Consider the following 18,470-nt stretch of genomic DNA (forward strand, 5'->3'; position numbering starts at 1 on the left):
AAAGCGCTTCACACTACAGTCACATTCACACCGACATGCAGGTTGGAGGGCAACTTGCCGCTAAGTGCCCCGCCCCGGGGCAGCTCAACATGTGGCTGAGGAAGCTGGAATCGAACTTACAACCTTCTGGTCACAAGACGACCACTCTACCCACTGAGCCACAGTCGCACTAAAACAGCCACTGCATGATCCTTTTGCTAGTCTTCTTTAAAATACAGGTTTAAACAGTTTAATGAGCTACAATTCAGTGCAATTTAATATAAAAGTGAGTAGAAACGGTAAACTAAAGGACAAACCATAAAAGCACAAATACAGTGAAAATAAACAGAAATTATTACTATTAAAAGAAGACATTTTAACTCTTAAATCAATACGTTGCTATAAAAATTGAGCCCAGTGTTGTTGCGGCGCTAAAGCAGCGAAGGGAAAAGGGCTAACGTACAGCTAATTCAATTAATTTGACAAGTTTAACAATAAAGCTGCACATGTGTTTGGGGTTTCTTCAAATCTTTGGGGGCAATTTGCAGTGACCAACTGACCTGACCGACATGTTTTAGGAGATGTGGGGGGAAACCGGAGCACCCGGAGAAAACCCACGCAAACACGGGGAGAACATGCAAACTCCACACAGATGGTGTCTGTGAAGACGCAGCGCTAACCGCTGCACCACCGTGCTGCCCACGTTTTTTCCAATTGGGTTGGGAAGGGATCTATTTTCTAGTTTGTCAATGGGGGGAAAAACTTTTTAAATTTGGTCTTGACGGAGCGTGGCATGGCGCCCCGTTCACAGAGGCTACAACCTCCATGCCTTTGATTCCAGTCCTTGGTTCGTCTCCTGCACGTCTTTCTCCTTCTCTAAATATCAAAATCAATAACTTTAGGCATGATCTTGATTGTCTTTACTCGTTTGTTTGTTTTTTGGCTTCTTACATCGCAGAAAGTTTCGTACTTTCTTCCAAAATGAAATTTTAGATTTTTTCCTTTTACCATCTGGATTGTCCAAATCCTCCAGGATGGTTTCTCCAGCAACCTCAGTCTCTTCTGAGGATTCTGGATCAGTGGAAGAACCTGGTAAAGGTTCTCCTGAGAGATCCTCCTCTGAAGAAACCTCTTGATTTAAGACTTTAACTTGGTTCTGTGATTCTTCTTCCTTCTCTTGGGAAACCGTGATGGGTTGTTGTTGGAAACCTTCTTCCTCGGCTCTGAGACTGTCGGCCAGCAGTAGATCGTCTCTTTCTCTTTGTAAATCATTTTTGTAAATCTTCTGTTCGTATGTCTCAACCTGCTGCTGTATGTCCATAATGTCTCTTTCATATCTACATTTTAGCTCCTCATAGAGAGTGTGAATCTGGTCCAGTTCATGCAGCATTTGCTTCTCCCTCTTTTGCCGAATTGAGATTTCTCCTGACATTTTGTGGAGGAGCTCCTCCTTCTCGGCTCTCATATTGTCTAAAAGCTTCATGTCCTCCTCTGTTTTCTCCAGGTGAGCTTTTCTCTCCTGCTCTACCTGCTGCTGGTATGTCTCAACCTCCTGCTGTAAATCCATATTGTCTCTTTCAAATCTACATTTTAGCTCCTCTTGCGAAATGTGAAACTGATCCAGTTCGTTCAGCAGCTGCTTCTCTCTCTTTTGAAGAATAGTGATTTCTCCTGACATTTTTAGGAGGAGCTCCTCCTTCTCAGCTCTCATATTGTCTAGAAGCTTCTTGTTCTCCTCTGTTTTCTTCAGGTGAGCTTTTCTCTCCTGCTCTACCTGCTGCTGAAGTTTTTCAACTTGGTGTTTCAGCGCAGAATGTTTTCTCTCTTGGATAAGCTTTTCTTTCTTTCCTTTCTTTGAAAGAGCAGCTTCCTCCTGCTTTACCTTCTGTTCGTATGTCTCAACCTGTTGCTGTATGTCCATAATGTCTCTTTCATATCTACATTTTAGCTCCTCATAGAGAGTGTGAATCTGGTCCAGTTCATGCAGCATTTGCTTCTCCCTCTTTTGCCGAATTGAGATTTCTCCTGACATTTTGTGGAGGAGCTCCTCCTTCTCAGCTCTCATATTGTCTAAAAGCTTCTTGTCCTCCTCTGTTTTCTCCAGGTGAGCTTTTCTCTCCTGCTCTACCTGATGCTGGTATGTCTCGATTTCTCCTGACATTTTTTGGAGGAGCTCCTCCTTTTCAGCTCTCAGCTTGTTGATGAGCTGCAGATTCTCGTTGTCTATTTCTATGTTGGCATCTGTCGCATGTCTCACTTCCTCCTGATATCTATCCATGTCTTGCTTCAATCCAGAAACATCCCTTTCGTATTTACAATTGAGCTCATTGTATGAACATTTCAGCTGAATTAATTCCTCCTGCAGAAGTTTCTCACTGCCTTGCAGGAATTTGATCTTTTGAGACATTTCTTGATACATTTCATCCTTTTCAGCTCTCAAGTTCTCCAGCAGCCGTTGTTCTTCACTGAGCCTTGCTTCATCATACTTTTGTGTCTCGGCCTCCTGCCTCAGCAGAGCATCATCTGCTTCATACTGGGAACGCAGCTCCTCGTATGAAGTCTGGAGTTGGTTCAGTTCTTCTTGGAGGGCCAGACTTTTCTTTCTCTCAGCCTGTATTTCAGCTACAAACGCTTCCCGGCTGAGGAGGTGGGCCACCTTTAACTCCTCAAAGTCTTCTTGCAAGTTCTTCTTCTTCATGTACTTCACATCGTTGTGAACCTTGGAAGCAATGACCGCTGCGTTAAGGACTGCTGGATCGCTGAACTTCTCTAGTCTCTCAAGTTCCCTCTTTGCCTCCTTGGCCTCGTTGATAAACGTTTCTTTGAGAGCTTTCTGCTTCTTTAACTGGAGTTTCGTCTCTTCCAGCTCGGCCTCCAGGTGGGCCAGTTTCTGGTTGTCTTCAACCCTCCCGGCTCTCTCCATTTCCAGGGCGTAGCTGAGTTCTTGGATTTCCCCGTGAAAGATTCTCGGGTGTGCAGGAGGGAACCTGCCTTGGGGGTTTTGCTGGCCTCCCCTTCTCGCGTGGGGTCCCATCGTTCCACTGCGGTATCTCGGCATATAATGAGACATTTTCTCCTAAATACAATCACTAAAGTTGTCGATCGGTAAACTACCTTAAAGAGCTTTGCGCACGTCTGAACTGGTCAGTGATATTGCAAGCAATGAAAAATATGCAGAATTGTGTTGCATACAATTCTGCAGTTGATGACATCACAGACTGCACCGCCAGTGACATCACAGAGTCTTCCTTTGCTGGTGGTGTGACATCATTCCACCACCAAATATCTCACTCTTTATTCTTGTTTACATTCAAAATAGTCCATGATTCACTCGTTTTTATTCCAAATATCAAACTCATTTCCATTTTGGGCCAAAATGAGCTAATATATGATGCGCGTTTGGCCGCATTAAACGGACAAGGATAGAAACCTAAGATGTAATGGTTTTTTCTGACTTTTAATGAGGAAAGATGCTACGGCGATGGATAGCAGCCGTTAATCATAATGACTGGCAGCTGTTAATAATCATGACTGTCAGCCGTCGGTGTAATCACGAATTTGCAGGGAAAGTAAAACGACTAACGTTGATATACTTTATAAGTAAGTATGATTAGAAAGACATCAAATATTGCTTTATGGAGAAGGTACGTGTCTAACCGTTAGTAACCATGGAGACAGTGCCGTACCGTCATGTAGCCTAGCATGTATGGAAAACAACTTATTAGCATCTCGTCTTTTGTACGTTTTTAATGCTGCTCCAGTGTAAAACTCCCGTCCTTCACTTCCGACGTCCATCATGGCGCCTTGCAAAGGGTCAACACCATAAAGACTCTTTGTTCTCCAAAGTTAAAACAGTTTATAATGATTAGGCAACCCTTGATCTAACTATTTGACACTAATCTGTTATTTGTAAAGACATTTTAGGCTAAATTGCACATGTTTGAACATGAGGCTTTAAGCTGTTTTTGTTTTGTTTTTCCTCAGGTGGTGTATTACATCTTTGCCATGGTGGGGATGGAGTTGTTCAAAAACAAAGTGAAGTTCTACGAAGACATCAGTAACCCTGAGAAGGCATACTGTGGAAACTCGTTACTGAAAGGCAGCACTTTTGCACAACTCAACTACTGCAAAAATAATTTCAATAATGTGGTTTCCTCCTTTATCCTGCTGTTGGAGCTCACTGTTGTCAACCAATGGCACGATATCCTTTACAAAGTGCTGCCTGCAGGGTTTTCCCTCACTTTTTACAAGAAAATATTTCAATTATCTTTAGTTTAGATTTCATATTTAAATCCATATTCTTTCCTTAATCCGATCCCACTGCTCGGCACCGGATTTGCCACAGTCACTCATAAATCAGCCCTGATCTTCTTTGTCCTCTTCCACGTCATGGTTGTGATCATCATCATCAAGTATGACCAGTTCTTACCAATCCTACTCCTCTGCATCATCTCCAGCAACAAAAACAAATAATTTTCATGTCTGAACACAGTTACTGAAATTAATGTTGGTCAATGTAGGCAACAACATCTGGTGTTATTACCAAAGAGTAATGCTAAGTGTTTATTATAGGGAGACCATGTAAAAACTCAAGTTTTCCACAACTTCACCCATTAGTCAAATTCACTAATTAATTTTTAGAATGCAATTCAACATTACAATCAGCATTCTAGCTATTTGAAGTGTGCTGTTATAAAACTAAAAACTTTTGATTGCAAATTTCTGGTTTTACAACACATTTGATTCAAGGTTTTTTAAATTTGATGCCTCAGTAGTCGGTGAAAGTAAGAATTAGTGTCGACTTTTGAATTCTCACAATATTACGGTAGTTTTGTTTATCTTCATATGTTATTTGCAAACACTTGAACAGTTTTGAATTATTCCAGTAAATCAAATTTACAGAGTGGGTCGAATAATTCCATAATATAGATGATACAAATAAAGTTTAACTGGATGTAGATCGAATTGCTTTCTGGATTTCTGTTGCAGCACATATAGAGGTGAACAATGCCATATTTACACAAAGTAAAACTGTTTATCATCAGCATACAGGGAGATTTATTGTAGTCAGTGCCACCGATTGGGAAAACTTGCATCAGAAATCATCACTTTACTGAATTGTACAAGAAAAAAAACCCTGCCATATAATTTTAAACCCAAATTCATTGGTTATCAGATTATTGGTAATTAAGCAAACTCTAAATGTTTCAGTTTATTCTGAATTTAAGTGTTGCAATTTCTGTCCTTTTTTTTTGTAATGCAATTTACACTAAAACACATCCCTACGTATCTATTTTGTCTCCCTAGTACTTAGTATTTTAAGCATGTTTCAATCTCTGTTTTTCAGTATCTTTGTGGCGTTTGTTCTCGAGGCGTTCTTTGTGGAGTACTCTGTGGGTAAAGGTGATCTGCAAACATCTCTGGAGAGGAAGATTGAGGAACTGGAGCTCGCCGTGGCACAGTAATGTTATCTTGGTCTTAGTATGCTAGCGTGATTTGTACATAACACTGAAGGAGGCTTTTGGTTTTATCTGTATCACTGGATTATGGGATTGTGATTTATTCTGCACACTCTTTGCAGATTACTTGTGTTGAGGATGAGGGTGGGAGAGCTGTATGTGACCGAGTAACTGATATGTTTCTGCTGAGTTGTGCTTTTATATCTTTACCTTTTCACCAGGGAGAAACTAGAGGACAATTTGGTCAACGCCATGGAAACCACTGACAACGACTTAGGATCTGGGCAGTCACCCACAGCAAACCTGCCTTCGCTACTATTTAAAGTTTCTTCCAAAAGTAAGTTTACAAAACGGTATTACTTTTCATTGAGTTTCGATCCTTTCTACTTTTGAAAGTTTGCTGGTCTTCAGCTGTGCAGCATCTGATTCATCCATTGTTTGTTAGAAGAAGAATAAAAATGCCTTGATATTTTTGAAGGGGAGTTTCTGAAAGAGCAGTTTTTAAAGAGACAAAGACACAATTTCAAGGCGTTGAATATCTAAGTTAAATTCCTTAAGTAATATTTCATATATATAGCATTTTCATAACAACTGAAGCTGAAAACAGGTTCAGTCGTTTACATAACAACTGAAGCTAAAATTGCACGATCAATATAAAATTGATAGTGCAATTTTATAAAACAATGTGCCTGGAAAATAAATAATAGTGCTCTTTTAATGGTACCTAGATTACAATGTCATCCTATCCGCTAATTTACTATGTGCCTACGTTTATGTATGTTTGTTTTGTTTTTTCAGGAGACTGAAAAGCTTGTTGACCAGTGGATCGTTTTATTATCTTGCAGGATACCGGACGGTGGACGCGTTGTTGCAGCGGATGTTCGAGGCGGACCTCGACCCAGAGGATTTTGCTGAGAACGACATTCCTGAAGACCAGGCTGGGAACTTTGCAAATCCAACATTTGGAGTAGCATAGACAATTCAGCACAACTTCATAGCATATACATATGAAAAAAGAGAAATTGTATCATTAGACATTTTACATGTTGAAATGCGACGCTTAACCAGTGCAATGCATCAACGGTTTGATTGCGTCATGACCCGAGTTTTATTTTTATACTTGCATACAAAAGCAAAATGTGTAGAATGAAAACAAATTTGTATTTTCGCATAAAAGCACGTTTACATTGATGTCTTGTGTGTTGAAATATTTGAGGGAAAAAAACAGAACATTGTAACTTTTTTTTCAGATGAAACGAGCAAACGTCTTGCATTTTTATTTGCACTGAAAAAGCAAGTGGCATGTTGTATTTATTTTCTATACCAACAGGTTCATCTCAGTAAATGGCATTATCACCAAACTCTACATTTGAAGAATTTCTAATTTGTTTTGGCATTTATTTGACTGGTTGTGGCAAATTAAACACCACAATTCAGTTTTATTATATAAGACTAATAAATAGAAGATTTTTAATACAGCAATTTTACATTGTGGCCACAACATAATCAATTGGGAGATTGATGCCTTGTTAGTTATGGAAAAGCTAAGTGGAAGGAAAAAATGTGGTGGAAAATACATGTTGCATAATTTCTAATGATTTTAATTTTTTTTAAATGAATTAGAATTTTAATTCTCCTTAGATTTAATTACAGTTTAACTTTCAACTATATTGGAGTCAAAGACAGCAAAAAGTAAATGAGCCACATTTCCACATCAGAAACATCTGTTTTTTTTAATGGTTTAGGTGTCCATAGCCTTCAAAGGCCGGGATCCTGCATGTTTTACAGGTTTTCCTGGTTCAGCTCATTTGTAGGGTTCTGTAGAGCTTCAATCTGCTGTATTTGAGGAGAAACACAAATAAAACACATTCTGGTTTGAAATAAACAGGGGTGGCGACATCCCCCTACTGGCGATTGCATGTAACTGCAGCCAACGGAAAACCATCACGTCCTACAAATCTTCTATTATGAAGAGAAGCAGCAAAAAATGTTTAAATTATGTCCACTGAAAATTAAATACAGACATCTCCCTGAAAATATCTGAATAAAACTGGAAGTTAATTTACTTTTACTGAAGCAGTTAAAGTAAATTCGCCTGTGTCTAGTTACTTTGCTGAATGAAGAACAAGTTTGTTTTAAACAAAGATTAACCTGCTGAGTCTGCTGTGCTATTTGGAAATCAACAGTATTGCCACTGTTTTACCCGGTTCTTCTAACACATATACATTATGTACCGAAGTACCATTTTGTTAAATACTTATATACGGTTATTTGAGTAATTTGCTGCTATTTGCTTGAGTAAAAATATGCTGAAGTAGTGCTACTCCTTATTGTGGAGAGTATTCAGAGACTATCCAGATTTTTTGTTTCTTGTAAATATGTGAAATTAATTTGAAATTTTCTGATTATTTTTGCAGAAATTTAACCTGCCAAAGTAACCAGATCTCTTTCTTATCTACAATGCCCCCGATACTTTGTCATATGTTTATGCAATCAATATTGTGCACATCAAAACTCCTCTATAGTTACATGTAACATACTGGCTGCTGATTTTAAACTGATTTTGTAGAAAGGTTTGCATACTGAAATATCAGGAGTAGTGACAAACTTCTGGTATGTTGTGGATCTGAAGACAAAAAGTTCAGAAACTGGTCTAGAGAAGAAAACGGTCTCAAATTCTGTTTGTTAATCTACAAATTTATAACATTCTAAAATGTTTAGAAGTTTGTGTTTTTAAGGATATCCACAAAATTATAAAAGAATGTGCTTATATATAGCTTATATATTATTGTTATATTATATTGTTAGAAAAATACCACCATTCCTGGAAATACTGTAATATTTCCATCCTGACTGGCATCACTTACTGTTATACTGCTACAGCAGCCCCTAGCGGACATAAGACCAAACTGCAGCTCGTACTGCTTCTTTCTCCATGCATGTTTTTGCAGTATATCTCCACAGAAAGCCTTGCGAATCCAAAATTACGGGTTCTCACATTTTAATTGTCTGTTCAAAACTAATTATTTAGGATTATTTGTTGAATAGCAATTTTTAATTTCACACAAGTAGGAAAGTGCACCATTCCTGGATATAGTGCAATACCAGGATGATGCATGCATTATTTTAAGACGATTTAGATTTCTACCTGATCAATTTTCAACCAATGCTACAGCAGCCCCTGGCGGACATGAGAACAAACTGCAGCTCTTACTGCTTCTTTCTCCAAGCATGTTTTGCAGTACATCTCCACAGAACTTGCTAAAATTCTGATCTCAGAAATAACAGTTATATTGATGTCTAAAATATGTGTTGAATGGCAATTTTTTATTTCACACAAGTAGGAAAGTGCACCATTCCTGGAAAAACTGCAATACCAGGATGATGCGTGGAGTGGACAGAGCAAGCCCTTATTCCAGCTCCCTGCTTCAAAAATCAATTTAATATACAGTCTCCAAGTGGAGACATATCAGATATTAAACTGATAAGAACAGAAACTACACACTGATCTGAGCCAAAAGGCCGAGAAGCGATGCCACATAACTGCAGAGGAAACCGAGTCATTCTGATTGGCCTCGCTTTAACTCACGGTTCCAAACCTTTGCTATTTTATGGACCATACTACCAAAAGTCACTGTATATGATGGGAATGACCAACATTTTATGTGGTTTCAAAGCAATAAATTAACGCAAATAAGTCACATCAAGCTTAAAAGGAGCAACGATAGTCAAATCAAGTTGCTTACATCTAGTCATGTGGTTTGCTTTAGTCCAATAGGCAGCTGAGTAGCCATAACTCAGCCCTTTTTTGGTGTTGGTGGAAAAATGAACACATCATTTATGAAAATGTATACATTAGTATGACACTAATATATACATGTGTGTGTACAATTCTTTTCTTGTTCATTTCATGCAAAAGAAGAAGATGGCAGGTTTACAAAAATTAGGGTTTTTGTTTATTTTACAGGAAAGTTTATAACAACTGCTACAGCAGCCTCTAGTGGACATGACCCTAAACTGCAGCTCTCGCTGCTTCACTGCTCCTCCACGCAAATCGAAAAAGGATTTTGTTAGCTTTTCAAACATTTTCAGCTCAGAGTAAATAAGTACAGTTTTAAAAGTGTGAGGCAAATATTGTAGCACATTGGCAATAATTAACAGAAGCCCTCCCATCACAATTAACAGGATATCTTTCAGAAACAAAAAAAATGGAATAAGTGATTTGAAAACAATATAAAAATATTGGAGTATAACTAAAAACCCTTGGAAATGGTGTATGCAAAAGGAGAAACAACAACATTATAATCATTTTGATGTCAAAAATAAAACATTTTTGTAAAAATAAAGTTTCACAGCTTTAGTTAAACTTCTTGAAATTCTCATCTATTCAGACTTTAATACAAATTTTTAATAGTTTTTGATTAAGAATTACTTCACGTGTGGGAAGGTGCACTCATACAACAATCTGACACATTAATGTACATATACAGTATCATATATGTGTATAACCTATCTACCTATAAAATAGTTATTTTAAGACAATTTAGATTTCTACCTGATCAATTTTCAACCAATGCTACAGCAGCCCCTGGCGGACATGAGAACAAACTGCAGCTCTTACTGCTTCTTTCTCCAAGCATGTTTTGCAGTACATCTCCACAGAACTTGCTAAAATTCTGATCTCAGAAATAACAGTTATATTGATGTTTAAAATATGTGTTAAATGGCAATTTTTTATTTCACACAAGTAGGAAAGTGCACCATTCCTGGAAAAACTGCAATACCAGGATGATGCGTGGAGTGGACAGAGCAAGCCCTTATTCCAGCTCCCTGCTTCAAAAATCAATTTAATATACAGTCTCCAAGTGGAGACATATCAGATATTAAACTGATAAGAACAGAAACTACACACTGATCTGAGCCAAAAGGCCGAGAAGCGATGCCACATAACTGCAGAGGAAACCGAGTCATTCTGATTGGCCTCGCTTTAACTCACGGTTCCAAACCTTTGCTATTTTATGGACCATACTACCAAAAGTCACTGTATATGATGGGAATGACCAACATTTTATGTGGTTTCAAAGCAATAAATTAACGCAAATAAGTCACATCAAGCTTAAAAGGAGCAACGATAGTCAAATCAAGTTGCTTACATCTAGTCATGTGGTTTGCTTTAGTCCAATAGGCAGCTGAGTAGCCATAACTCAGCCCTTTTTTGGTGTTGGTGGAAAAATGAACACATCATTTATGAAAATGTATACATTAGTATGACACTAATATATACATGTGTGTGTACAATTCTTTTCTTGTTCATTTCATGCAAAAGAAGAAGATGGCAGGTTTACAAAAATTAGGGTTTTTGTTTATTTTACAGGAAAGTTTATAACAACTGCTACAGCAGCCTCTAGTGGACATGACCCTAAACTGCAGCTCTCGCTGCTTCACTGCTCCTCCACGCAAATCGAAAAAGGATTTTGTTAGCTTTTCAAACATTTTCAGCTCAGAGTAAATAAGTACAGTTTTAAAAGTGTGAGGCAAATATTGTAGCACATTGGCAATAATTAACAGAAGCCCTCCCATCACAATTAACAGGATATCTTTCAGAAACAAAAAAAATGGAATAAGTGATTTGAAAACAATATAAAAATATTGGAGTATAACTAAAAACCCTTGGAAATGGTGTATGCAAAAGGAGAAACAACAACATTATAATCATTTTGATGTCAAAAATAAAACATTTTTGTGAAAATGAAGTTTCACAGCTTTAGTTAAACTTCTTGAAATTCTGATCTATTCAGACTTTAATACAAATTTTTAATAGTTTTTGATTAAGAATTACTTCACGTGTGGGAAGGTGCACTCATACAACAATCTGACACATTAATGTACATATACAGTATCATATATGTGTATAACCTATCTACCTATAAAATAGTTATTTTAAGACAATTTAGATTTCTACCTGATCAATTTTCAACCAATGCTACAGCAGCCCCTGGCGGACATGAGAACAAACTGCAGCTCTTACTGCTTCTTTCTCCAAGCATGTTTTGCAGTACATCTCCACAGAACTTGCTAAAATTCTGATCTCAGAAATAACAGTTATATTGATGTCTAAAATATGTGTTAAATGGCAATTTTTTATTTCACACAAGTAGGAAAGTGCACCATTCCTGGAAAAACTGCAATACCAGGATGATGCGTGGAGTAGACAGAGCAAGCCCTTATTCCAGCTCCCTGCTTCAAAAATCAATTTAATATACAGTCTCCAAGTGGAGACATATCAGATATTAAACTGATTTTTTTTTTTTTTTTTTTTTTTTTTTCTTTCGAAAAGTATTTATTGTTACTGTAAGCATTTAAAAAATTACATTATTTCAGTTATACAGAACTTTTCAATAACTTACAAAATCATCAGTTCAGACTAAAAGAAGCTAAGAACAAGAATATAAAACACAAAATCTCTGTGCGTTAAAAGTTGAGCAGGACCGGGGTGACCCCTTCCCAAGTCCGGAGCCGTCCCGTCCTTCCAAACAGCGCTGGTGCTCAGAGGGGAAACCTGCCCTGAAGCTCCTTCCCTCCTGCCTCACCCGGAGAGCCAGGCCGCCGCTGCTTGGACCTCTGTTCGTGGAGCGCCGGCTCCTTCGTCCACGGAGGCGCAGGCGATTCTTCTTGGTGGCTGTGTCCTTGGCGCGCCACCTGCAGCCCTTGATGTTCCTCTTGTTGCTGCCGCCATCCGGATCACAGCCACAGGGGGCATCTGCCTGTGCCTGCTCACCAGCAAGTTTCTGGAGGTCCAAATGGCGTCTTTTATGGTGGCTAGGGTGAGCCAGATCTCAGCAAAGTCCTTTTTCGTTATTTTCTGCTGGCTCACCCCGTACAGCACTAGCTGTCCATGGAGGACCTCCCTTGCTGGCAAGTGTGGGAATTTCAATTAGCCGGCCTTCGCCCACAGGTCCACAGTAGCGCTGCACTCCCACAGCAGGTGCCTCACCGACTCCGGCGCGCCACAACCGGGTCGGGGGCAGATGGACGTTGCAGACATGCCGCGGGAGTGCATAACGGCTCTGACCGGCAGGATCCCATGAGCCACCATCCATGACAGGTCCTGGAGTCTGTTTGGAAGGACGGGATGGCTCACGTTGCGCCAAACGGTGGAGGCATCTCCGTACAGGAGGCCGCGCACTGGAGTCACTGGTTCCCGGTCCTGCACAACAGAAATAATAAGACGATGATTTGTTAAAATCTTGCTCTCCTCTCCTTCCAATCTAAAATGTTCTAAAAATTTCCGTATAAAAGCATATGCTGGAGGAAGGTTAAAAGCTACTGGAGTTCTAAAATCGCTTTTTATCATTTTTAATTTTCTAAGATAGGACCCGCACCAGAATCTGGTCATCTTGTTTGTTTTGTTATTACTGGAAAGGTTCATTGCTTGTTTCAGGTGGGTGCTCGTATAATGGCTGCCTAAAAACAAGTGAAGGTCTGGGACTCCTTTTACTCCTTTTTCTTTGGGTTTGTACATGATTTCTCTTTTTATCCTTTCCCATTTGGAGTTCCATATGAAATAAAAAATGGCTCGTTGTAGTTCTAAAAACACTCTCTTAGGAGGGATAAAAACAGCACTGGTGACTAAAAACACTGGTAAAATCACAGCTTTAACTATTAAAATCTTTCCTTCTATCGTAAGGTTCCTCATTCCCCAGAATCCCAGTCGCTGTTTTACTCTTCTTGTTATTTCAATCCAGTTTGTCTTTCCTTCTCCATGTTTGTCAAATTTTACTCCCAGTATTTTTTGTTCTTCCGTTACTTGAAACTGACATCCTAATTTTTCATTCTCTTTCCATGGTCCATAAAATTGTGCTTTTGTTTTTTCTTTGTTTAATTTTGACCCTGATGCTTTCCCAAACCAATCGGTTAATTGAAAAATCCTATCTATTGATAAAAGATCTGTACATAAAATGTTAAAATCATCCATGTATAAAAGACATTTCACTACCTGCCCTCCACTCCCCGGTATCGTTACACCTAAAATCTGTGGGTCCTTCTCAAGATCTGCGCCAGCGGCTCGATGCAGGCCACATAGAGAAGGGCGGATAACGGACAACCCTGACGGACACCGCAGTTCACTTTCACTGCTTTTGTCAGAAACCCGTTAACCATAAATCTGCTGGAGATGTCTCGGTACAGCAGTCCCACCCACGCTACGAACCTCCCAGGAAAACCCATTTTTTGCAGTACCTGGAAGAGGTACTGGTGCGAGACCCGATCAAACGCTTTCTCAAAATCTAGATTTAGGACTATCAGCCGAATGTTTCTGTCTCTCGCAAAACAGATGGTGTCTCGGATCAGTACCAGGCTGTCCGTGATCCTCCTTCCCGGGACGGTGCAGGCTTGATCCGGGTGGATTAGATCCCCCAACACTTGACGCATCCTGGCTGCTAAAAGTCTACTAAAAATCTTACAATCAACGTTTAAAAGGGTAATCGGTCTCCAGTTTTTAAGATCTGTCTTGTCTTTGTTTTTATATAAAAGTGTAACAATTCCTGTTCTAAAACTATCGGGGAGTGTGTCTAGTTTGCTAAAATCAGTAAAAACAGTAAGTAAATCCGGTGCTAAAATATCGTAAAAGGTTAAATAACATTCTATAGGGAGACCGTCTGAGCCTGGAGACTTTCCTCTTTTAAAACTTCTCACTGACTGAAAAAGCTCTAAAAGGGTAAAATCCTGCTCTAAAAAACTACTTTCTTCTATACTTTTCTCAAGGAAGTTTAAAGTTTCTTTTATATTTTTTCCTTTTACCATTTTTTCTGAGTACAAATCACTATAGTATTTTTCAATTACTTTTTTCTTTTCTTCTATGTTAGAAGCAATGTTTCCATTTTCTGATTTTAGTTCAGAAATAAAACTTGGATTATTTATAATTTTCTTTAAAAAGTATCTGTTACATTTTTCTCCTTCTTCTATTTCTCTTTCTCTGCTTCTTAAAATTACTCCCTTACTCTTTATTTCTGCTAAAATGCTCATTTCTTTTTTTACTTCTCTTATTTCCTTATTAAAATCTATTCCCTAAAATCTATATATAAAAGTGATATCTTTGTAATCTTTTCTGCAGCCCCATCATGCATCTCTGTTCTTTTCTCTTTTTATTTTTCCCTGCTTGTCGAAAGAAAGTCTGGGTCCTACCTTTCACCATCTCCCACCACTGTGCTCGTGTTTCGTACAGGTCTTGGAGGGTCTGCCACTCGCGGTACCGCTCCCGGTACTGGCTGACCAGAACCTGGTCCTCCAGCAGGGAGCGGTTGAGTTTCCACAGACCTCTCCCGATCGTCGCACCTGAAGGAAGTGAAAGCGTGCAGGACAGAAGGAGTGTGTTTGTGTAAATATATATATATATATGTATATATATATATATACTGTATATAAAGGTTTTACTGGTTTAGAAAAATCAGAGGATAAATAATAAAATAAATAAATAAAAATAAATAAATAATAAAAAAAAAAAAAAGGTAAAATGGGAGGAACTTTTAATAAAGGTCAAAATACTGAAGAATACGTTCCATGTGGCCCAGAAATAGATCATATGGTTAGAATTCATGGCAGAGTTTGTTGTCAACATGTTCCACAGTGGCACACAGAGTTTGGTTTTCCTAAGAATGGCAGCTTAGAGGTAGACCACGTCAGAGACTTAGAGCAGAAACTCTTAGCACAACGTGCCAAACTGATGCAACACACAAAGATTTCAAAGACACACCTGCAAGCACTACAATCACATGAAGAAGCGTTCAATCTCTGGAAAAGAGAAGCCTTTTGCAGGGATCAAAAACACCAGAGTAAACTACAGATGGTTCAGAAATTTGCACACAAGGGGAATGAAAAGTATAAGACTAAAAAAGAACAGGAAAAATCTAATAAAACAAAATGTGTTTCTTCTCACGCATGTACATCACTGGCTGTACCTGGCTTGAGTCCAACGGCACCAACTGACCCTTCAGCAAACCCATCTGTGGCTCCACTCTACCCAGCGCTCCAAGTCCTTGGAACTCCACCACTGTACCGTCCAAAGACTGATGGTCCAGGACCGAAGAATCCATTCTGGGATCCCTCGGACGACTCCCTGCCTCTGGCTATCCTCCACCAATCAAAGACTGAGCAGAAACCCCGTCCTGTTGACCTTGAGCAACAACAGGACCAGGACAGAGTTCCCTCACGAGGCATGAAAGGCCCGCCTCCACGACCCCCTACAACTGAACATGGTCGTCACCTTCGCTCCAAAGACCAACCCCTGACCCCACCATCACATGGCATCTCTGGAAACCGGTATCGAGGACAGAAGGTTGAAACCTATCCCATGGTTGAAGTCCCTGGCCTCAAAGGCCCTGATCTTCTCTACGGAGCTTGGGGACCAGATGACCTCATTGCTGTAGCCAAACAGCACCTTCCCCCTATTGAGAAAGGAGGCAGAGCCATCGCTGAAGCCCTACAGTATCTCAGCAAAACCATGAGACCAACAACCTATGAACTTAACACTGTTTTGCTCCATGTTTATGGTCCGACTGTGGTCTCCAAACTTGGTCCAGTCTTCTCACAAGATCTCCGTCTAAGAGGAATGGATAATCCTGACGGAACCGACAATCCACTCAATGCTGACTATAACAAGGCTCTACGAAAAATAGGCGAAGCCTTCATAGAGCAGTTTCCAATCCGCCCCAGCTACAATGTCATCTCAGCCTGCATCCAAGGTCCAATTGAAGGTTCAAATGACTTTTACAGACGCCTGTTTGACATTTTCTCAGCTCACTCTGGTCTAGAAGTCCCCAAAAATGACTGGATGGGAAATGATCCGGCTGGTCCCTTTGAACTGCTTCTCTGTCAAAAGTTCCTGGAAGGACTGAGGCTTGACATCAGAAATGGAATCAAAATGTCCTACATTGGATGGGACATCACACCAAGAATTAAAGAACTTCTGCTTCATGCCCAACACAATGAGAAACTCTGCAACGATCGCCAGAAGAAGAACAAAGACCGCAAAGAAAAGCACATGGAAGATGCTCAGCTCACCCTGATTCAACACATCACTGCTCAGAACTCCAACCACCGCCCACCTGCAGTTGATCAATATGGAGGTCCCTCACAAGATCCATGTTTCAACTGTGGCCAGATTGGACATTGGGCTCGAGAATGCCCTCAGAAAAAGCGAGACAGAAGCAGAGGCAGAGGTTTCCACCACCATCAAGGACGTCCAAACCCACGTGGCGGCTTTGGCTCACGCGGCCGAGAGTTCCTAACTCGGGGTGGTTTCAACATAAAATAATTATTTACAGTGTGTTTACTTTTATTAGAAGTTTATTTAATATTAACCTTACAATGTTTAATTAGTTTATTATGTCTCACTCAGTCTTACAGAGTCATTGTTTCTCTTTTTAGCCTTCACAGTTTGCCTCAGTGTGTCAGAAGCTTAGCAACAGGCGATAAGTAAATAGTTTTCATACCTTGCGGAGTGACAGACCAGACCGACGACTCAGCGATTATCATTAGGCACAGAATATTCTGTCTGAAACCCATTTTTAACTGAAAGTTGCATTTTTCTCTGTGTGTGTATTAATCTGATTAGCTCCTTGGGAATGTTGGTGATGACACTGTGTCTGTGGGAGAAGGACGGTATACAGTATATGTAGAGAGGCGATTCCTTTGTCTAGTTAGATCTCTTCTGAGTTCTCCATCTGCGCAGATGTGAAATAAAACTGTGTTTTGTTCTTTCTCTTTAACAAGGTTTGGACTTTGTTAATTTTTCTCGCTTCACATTTCCTCAAAATTTATAAGGTTATTTTTGCATTCATCTAGCACAGGGGTCTCAAACTCGCGGCCCGCGGGCCAACTGCGGCCCTCGGGACGATAGTTTGTGGCCCCCGCCTTAATATGAAAGTTTAATGTTAGTATGGCCCGCGAGTTTGATATAATTGGCACTTTTCAGTGTTGTGCGCGGAGCTGAACGAACTTACCAATCATGGTGGAGTATATTGCTCTCGGGGGCGGGACATCGGCCGGGCATATTTGCATTTTCTATTTTTCATTATTTGCATGCGGTACATGCGCAATTTCCGCTTTACGTGCTTCAGCATCCAGTCTAGACCCGGAAGTTGCTGATCAGTGTAACGTAATTAAGGTTAGGCGCTGTAACGCTTGGGTTGTGTTTAAGGGAGGAGAGGAGGCGGCAGATTCGTCAGGACGGTCAAAAACTCACAACCACACTGGTACTGGGAATTCCACAGTGTTGTCCTTTAATAAATACGCTCTTCACCAACCTTACAAAGCCCGGTTGAACGGCTGCTATATTATCAGACATGAAAATTGAGCAGCATCCAAACAACCCGTAACATTACTAAAAAGTTAGGGAGCCAACATGTCCGTCTAGCATGTTTCTCCCACGCTCTCTACAGAGAAGCCGTGGCGCATACTTCTGACATCATTAGCAATACTAGAGTATCTTAAAGAGATACTACACAATTACGGCTGTTACAGCGCCTGACTACGGCCAAATATGGTAATAGGCAATCAGAAAGGTTCGGCTGAGGAGACCGTGTGTGTGAATGCGGCCCAGCCTGACCCAGACTCTACCTCCAGCGGCCCCCGGGTAAATTGAGTTTGAGACCCTGATCTAGCATGTTTGTAGAGGTCTAATTGATTAAATTGAGCTATGAGCTTCAACAGGTGAACTTAATGTGACCTTCTCTGAACCTTTGCATGCGCATTTTGAACTGTTCAGTGTTTCAGTCTTTTATGCACAACTTACAGTTCTCTAACAAAAAAAAATTCACAACAGATGTTTGGTTCACGAAGAGACAGAATAAAACATAAAACAGAAAGAGTTATTGTAGACAGTGATGACTTTTGGCAGGAAAGATTTCTTGTAGTGGTCTGCATTGCAGCAAATTTGAAGAAGCCTCTGACTGAAGACACTCTATTTTCCCAAAGCAATCTCATGAAGAGGATAGTTTAGAGTGAAACAGATAAAGAGTGAAAAAATCGATCTGC

The 18,470-nt window shown here is 39.9% G+C and overlaps 2 protein-coding genes and 3 non-coding genes across 6 annotated transcripts in view; 1 reads left to right on the plus strand and 4 right to left on the minus strand.

Annotated features, from left to right (window-relative positions):
- The window catches only part of tpcn3 (two pore segment channel 3), a 31,639-nt gene extending 24,835 nt beyond the window's left edge, over window positions 1-6,804 (plus strand). For both annotated transcript variants that reach the window (XM_028016892.1, XM_028016893.1), the window contains 5 exons: window positions 3,964-4,180; window positions 4,301-4,391; window positions 5,327-5,440; window positions 5,660-5,775; window positions 6,284-6,804. In XM_028016892.1, the coding sequence (XP_027872693.1) occupies window positions 3,964-4,180; window positions 4,301-4,391; window positions 5,327-5,440; window positions 5,660-5,775; window positions 6,284-6,414 (669 nt within the window). In that variant the 3' untranslated portion in view covers window positions 6,415-6,804. The remainder of the gene's footprint in view (window positions 1-3,963; window positions 4,181-4,300; window positions 4,392-5,326; window positions 5,441-5,659; window positions 5,776-6,283) is intronic.
- Window positions 6,805-8,781: 1,977 nt separating this feature from the next.
- On the minus strand, window positions 8,782-8,972 carry LOC114145674 (U2 spliceosomal RNA). The gene has a single exon (XR_003595760.1). It is a non-coding gene; the product is annotated as a U2 spliceosomal RNA (small nuclear RNA).
- A 1,216-nt stretch (window positions 8,973-10,188) lies between these two features.
- Window positions 10,189-10,379, minus strand: LOC114145675 (U2 spliceosomal RNA). The gene has a single exon (XR_003595761.1). It is a non-coding gene; the product is annotated as a U2 spliceosomal RNA (small nuclear RNA).
- A 1,216-nt stretch (window positions 10,380-11,595) lies between these two features.
- LOC114145662 (U2 spliceosomal RNA) lies at window positions 11,596-11,779 on the minus strand. The gene has a single exon (XR_003595748.1). It is a non-coding gene; the product is annotated as a U2 spliceosomal RNA (small nuclear RNA).
- A 245-nt stretch (window positions 11,780-12,024) lies between these two features.
- On the minus strand, window positions 12,025-15,529 carry LOC114145046 (uncharacterized). The gene is made up of 5 exons (XM_028018377.1): window positions 15,373-15,529; window positions 14,622-14,771; window positions 13,648-13,828; window positions 12,382-13,573; window positions 12,025-12,327 (listed from the first exon to the last, which is right to left on the minus strand). The coding sequence occupies exons 1-5, from the start codon at window positions 15,527-15,529 to the stop codon at window positions 12,025-12,027; spliced, it is 1,983 nt and encodes a 660-aa protein (XP_027874178.1).
- Between the last annotated feature and the right edge of the window lie 2,941 nt (window positions 15,530-18,470).

This window comes from Xiphophorus couchianus, chromosome 5 (assembly GCF_001444195.1).
Source record: "Xiphophorus couchianus chromosome 5, X_couchianus-1.0, whole genome shotgun sequence".
In the NCBI taxonomy this organism is placed as follows: Eukaryota; Metazoa; Chordata; class Actinopteri; order Cyprinodontiformes; family Poeciliidae; genus Xiphophorus; species Xiphophorus couchianus.

Excerpts from the sequence above, each read along its gene's own strand:
- LOC114145046 (XM_028018377.1), bottom strand. The coding sequence starts at position 15,529 with ATGGATTCTTCGGTCCTGGACCATCAGTCTTTGGACGGTACAGTGGTG. Across the intron at positions 14,772-15,372 it reads ACAGCCAGTGATGTACATGC|GTGCGACGATCGGGAGAGGT; the intron begins GTGAGAAGAAAC and ends CACTTCCTTCAG. Across the intron at positions 13,574-13,647 it reads AAAATGGGTTTTCCTGGGAG|CAGTGAAAGTGAACTGCGGT; the intron begins GTTCGTAGCGTG and ends TTCTGACAAAAG.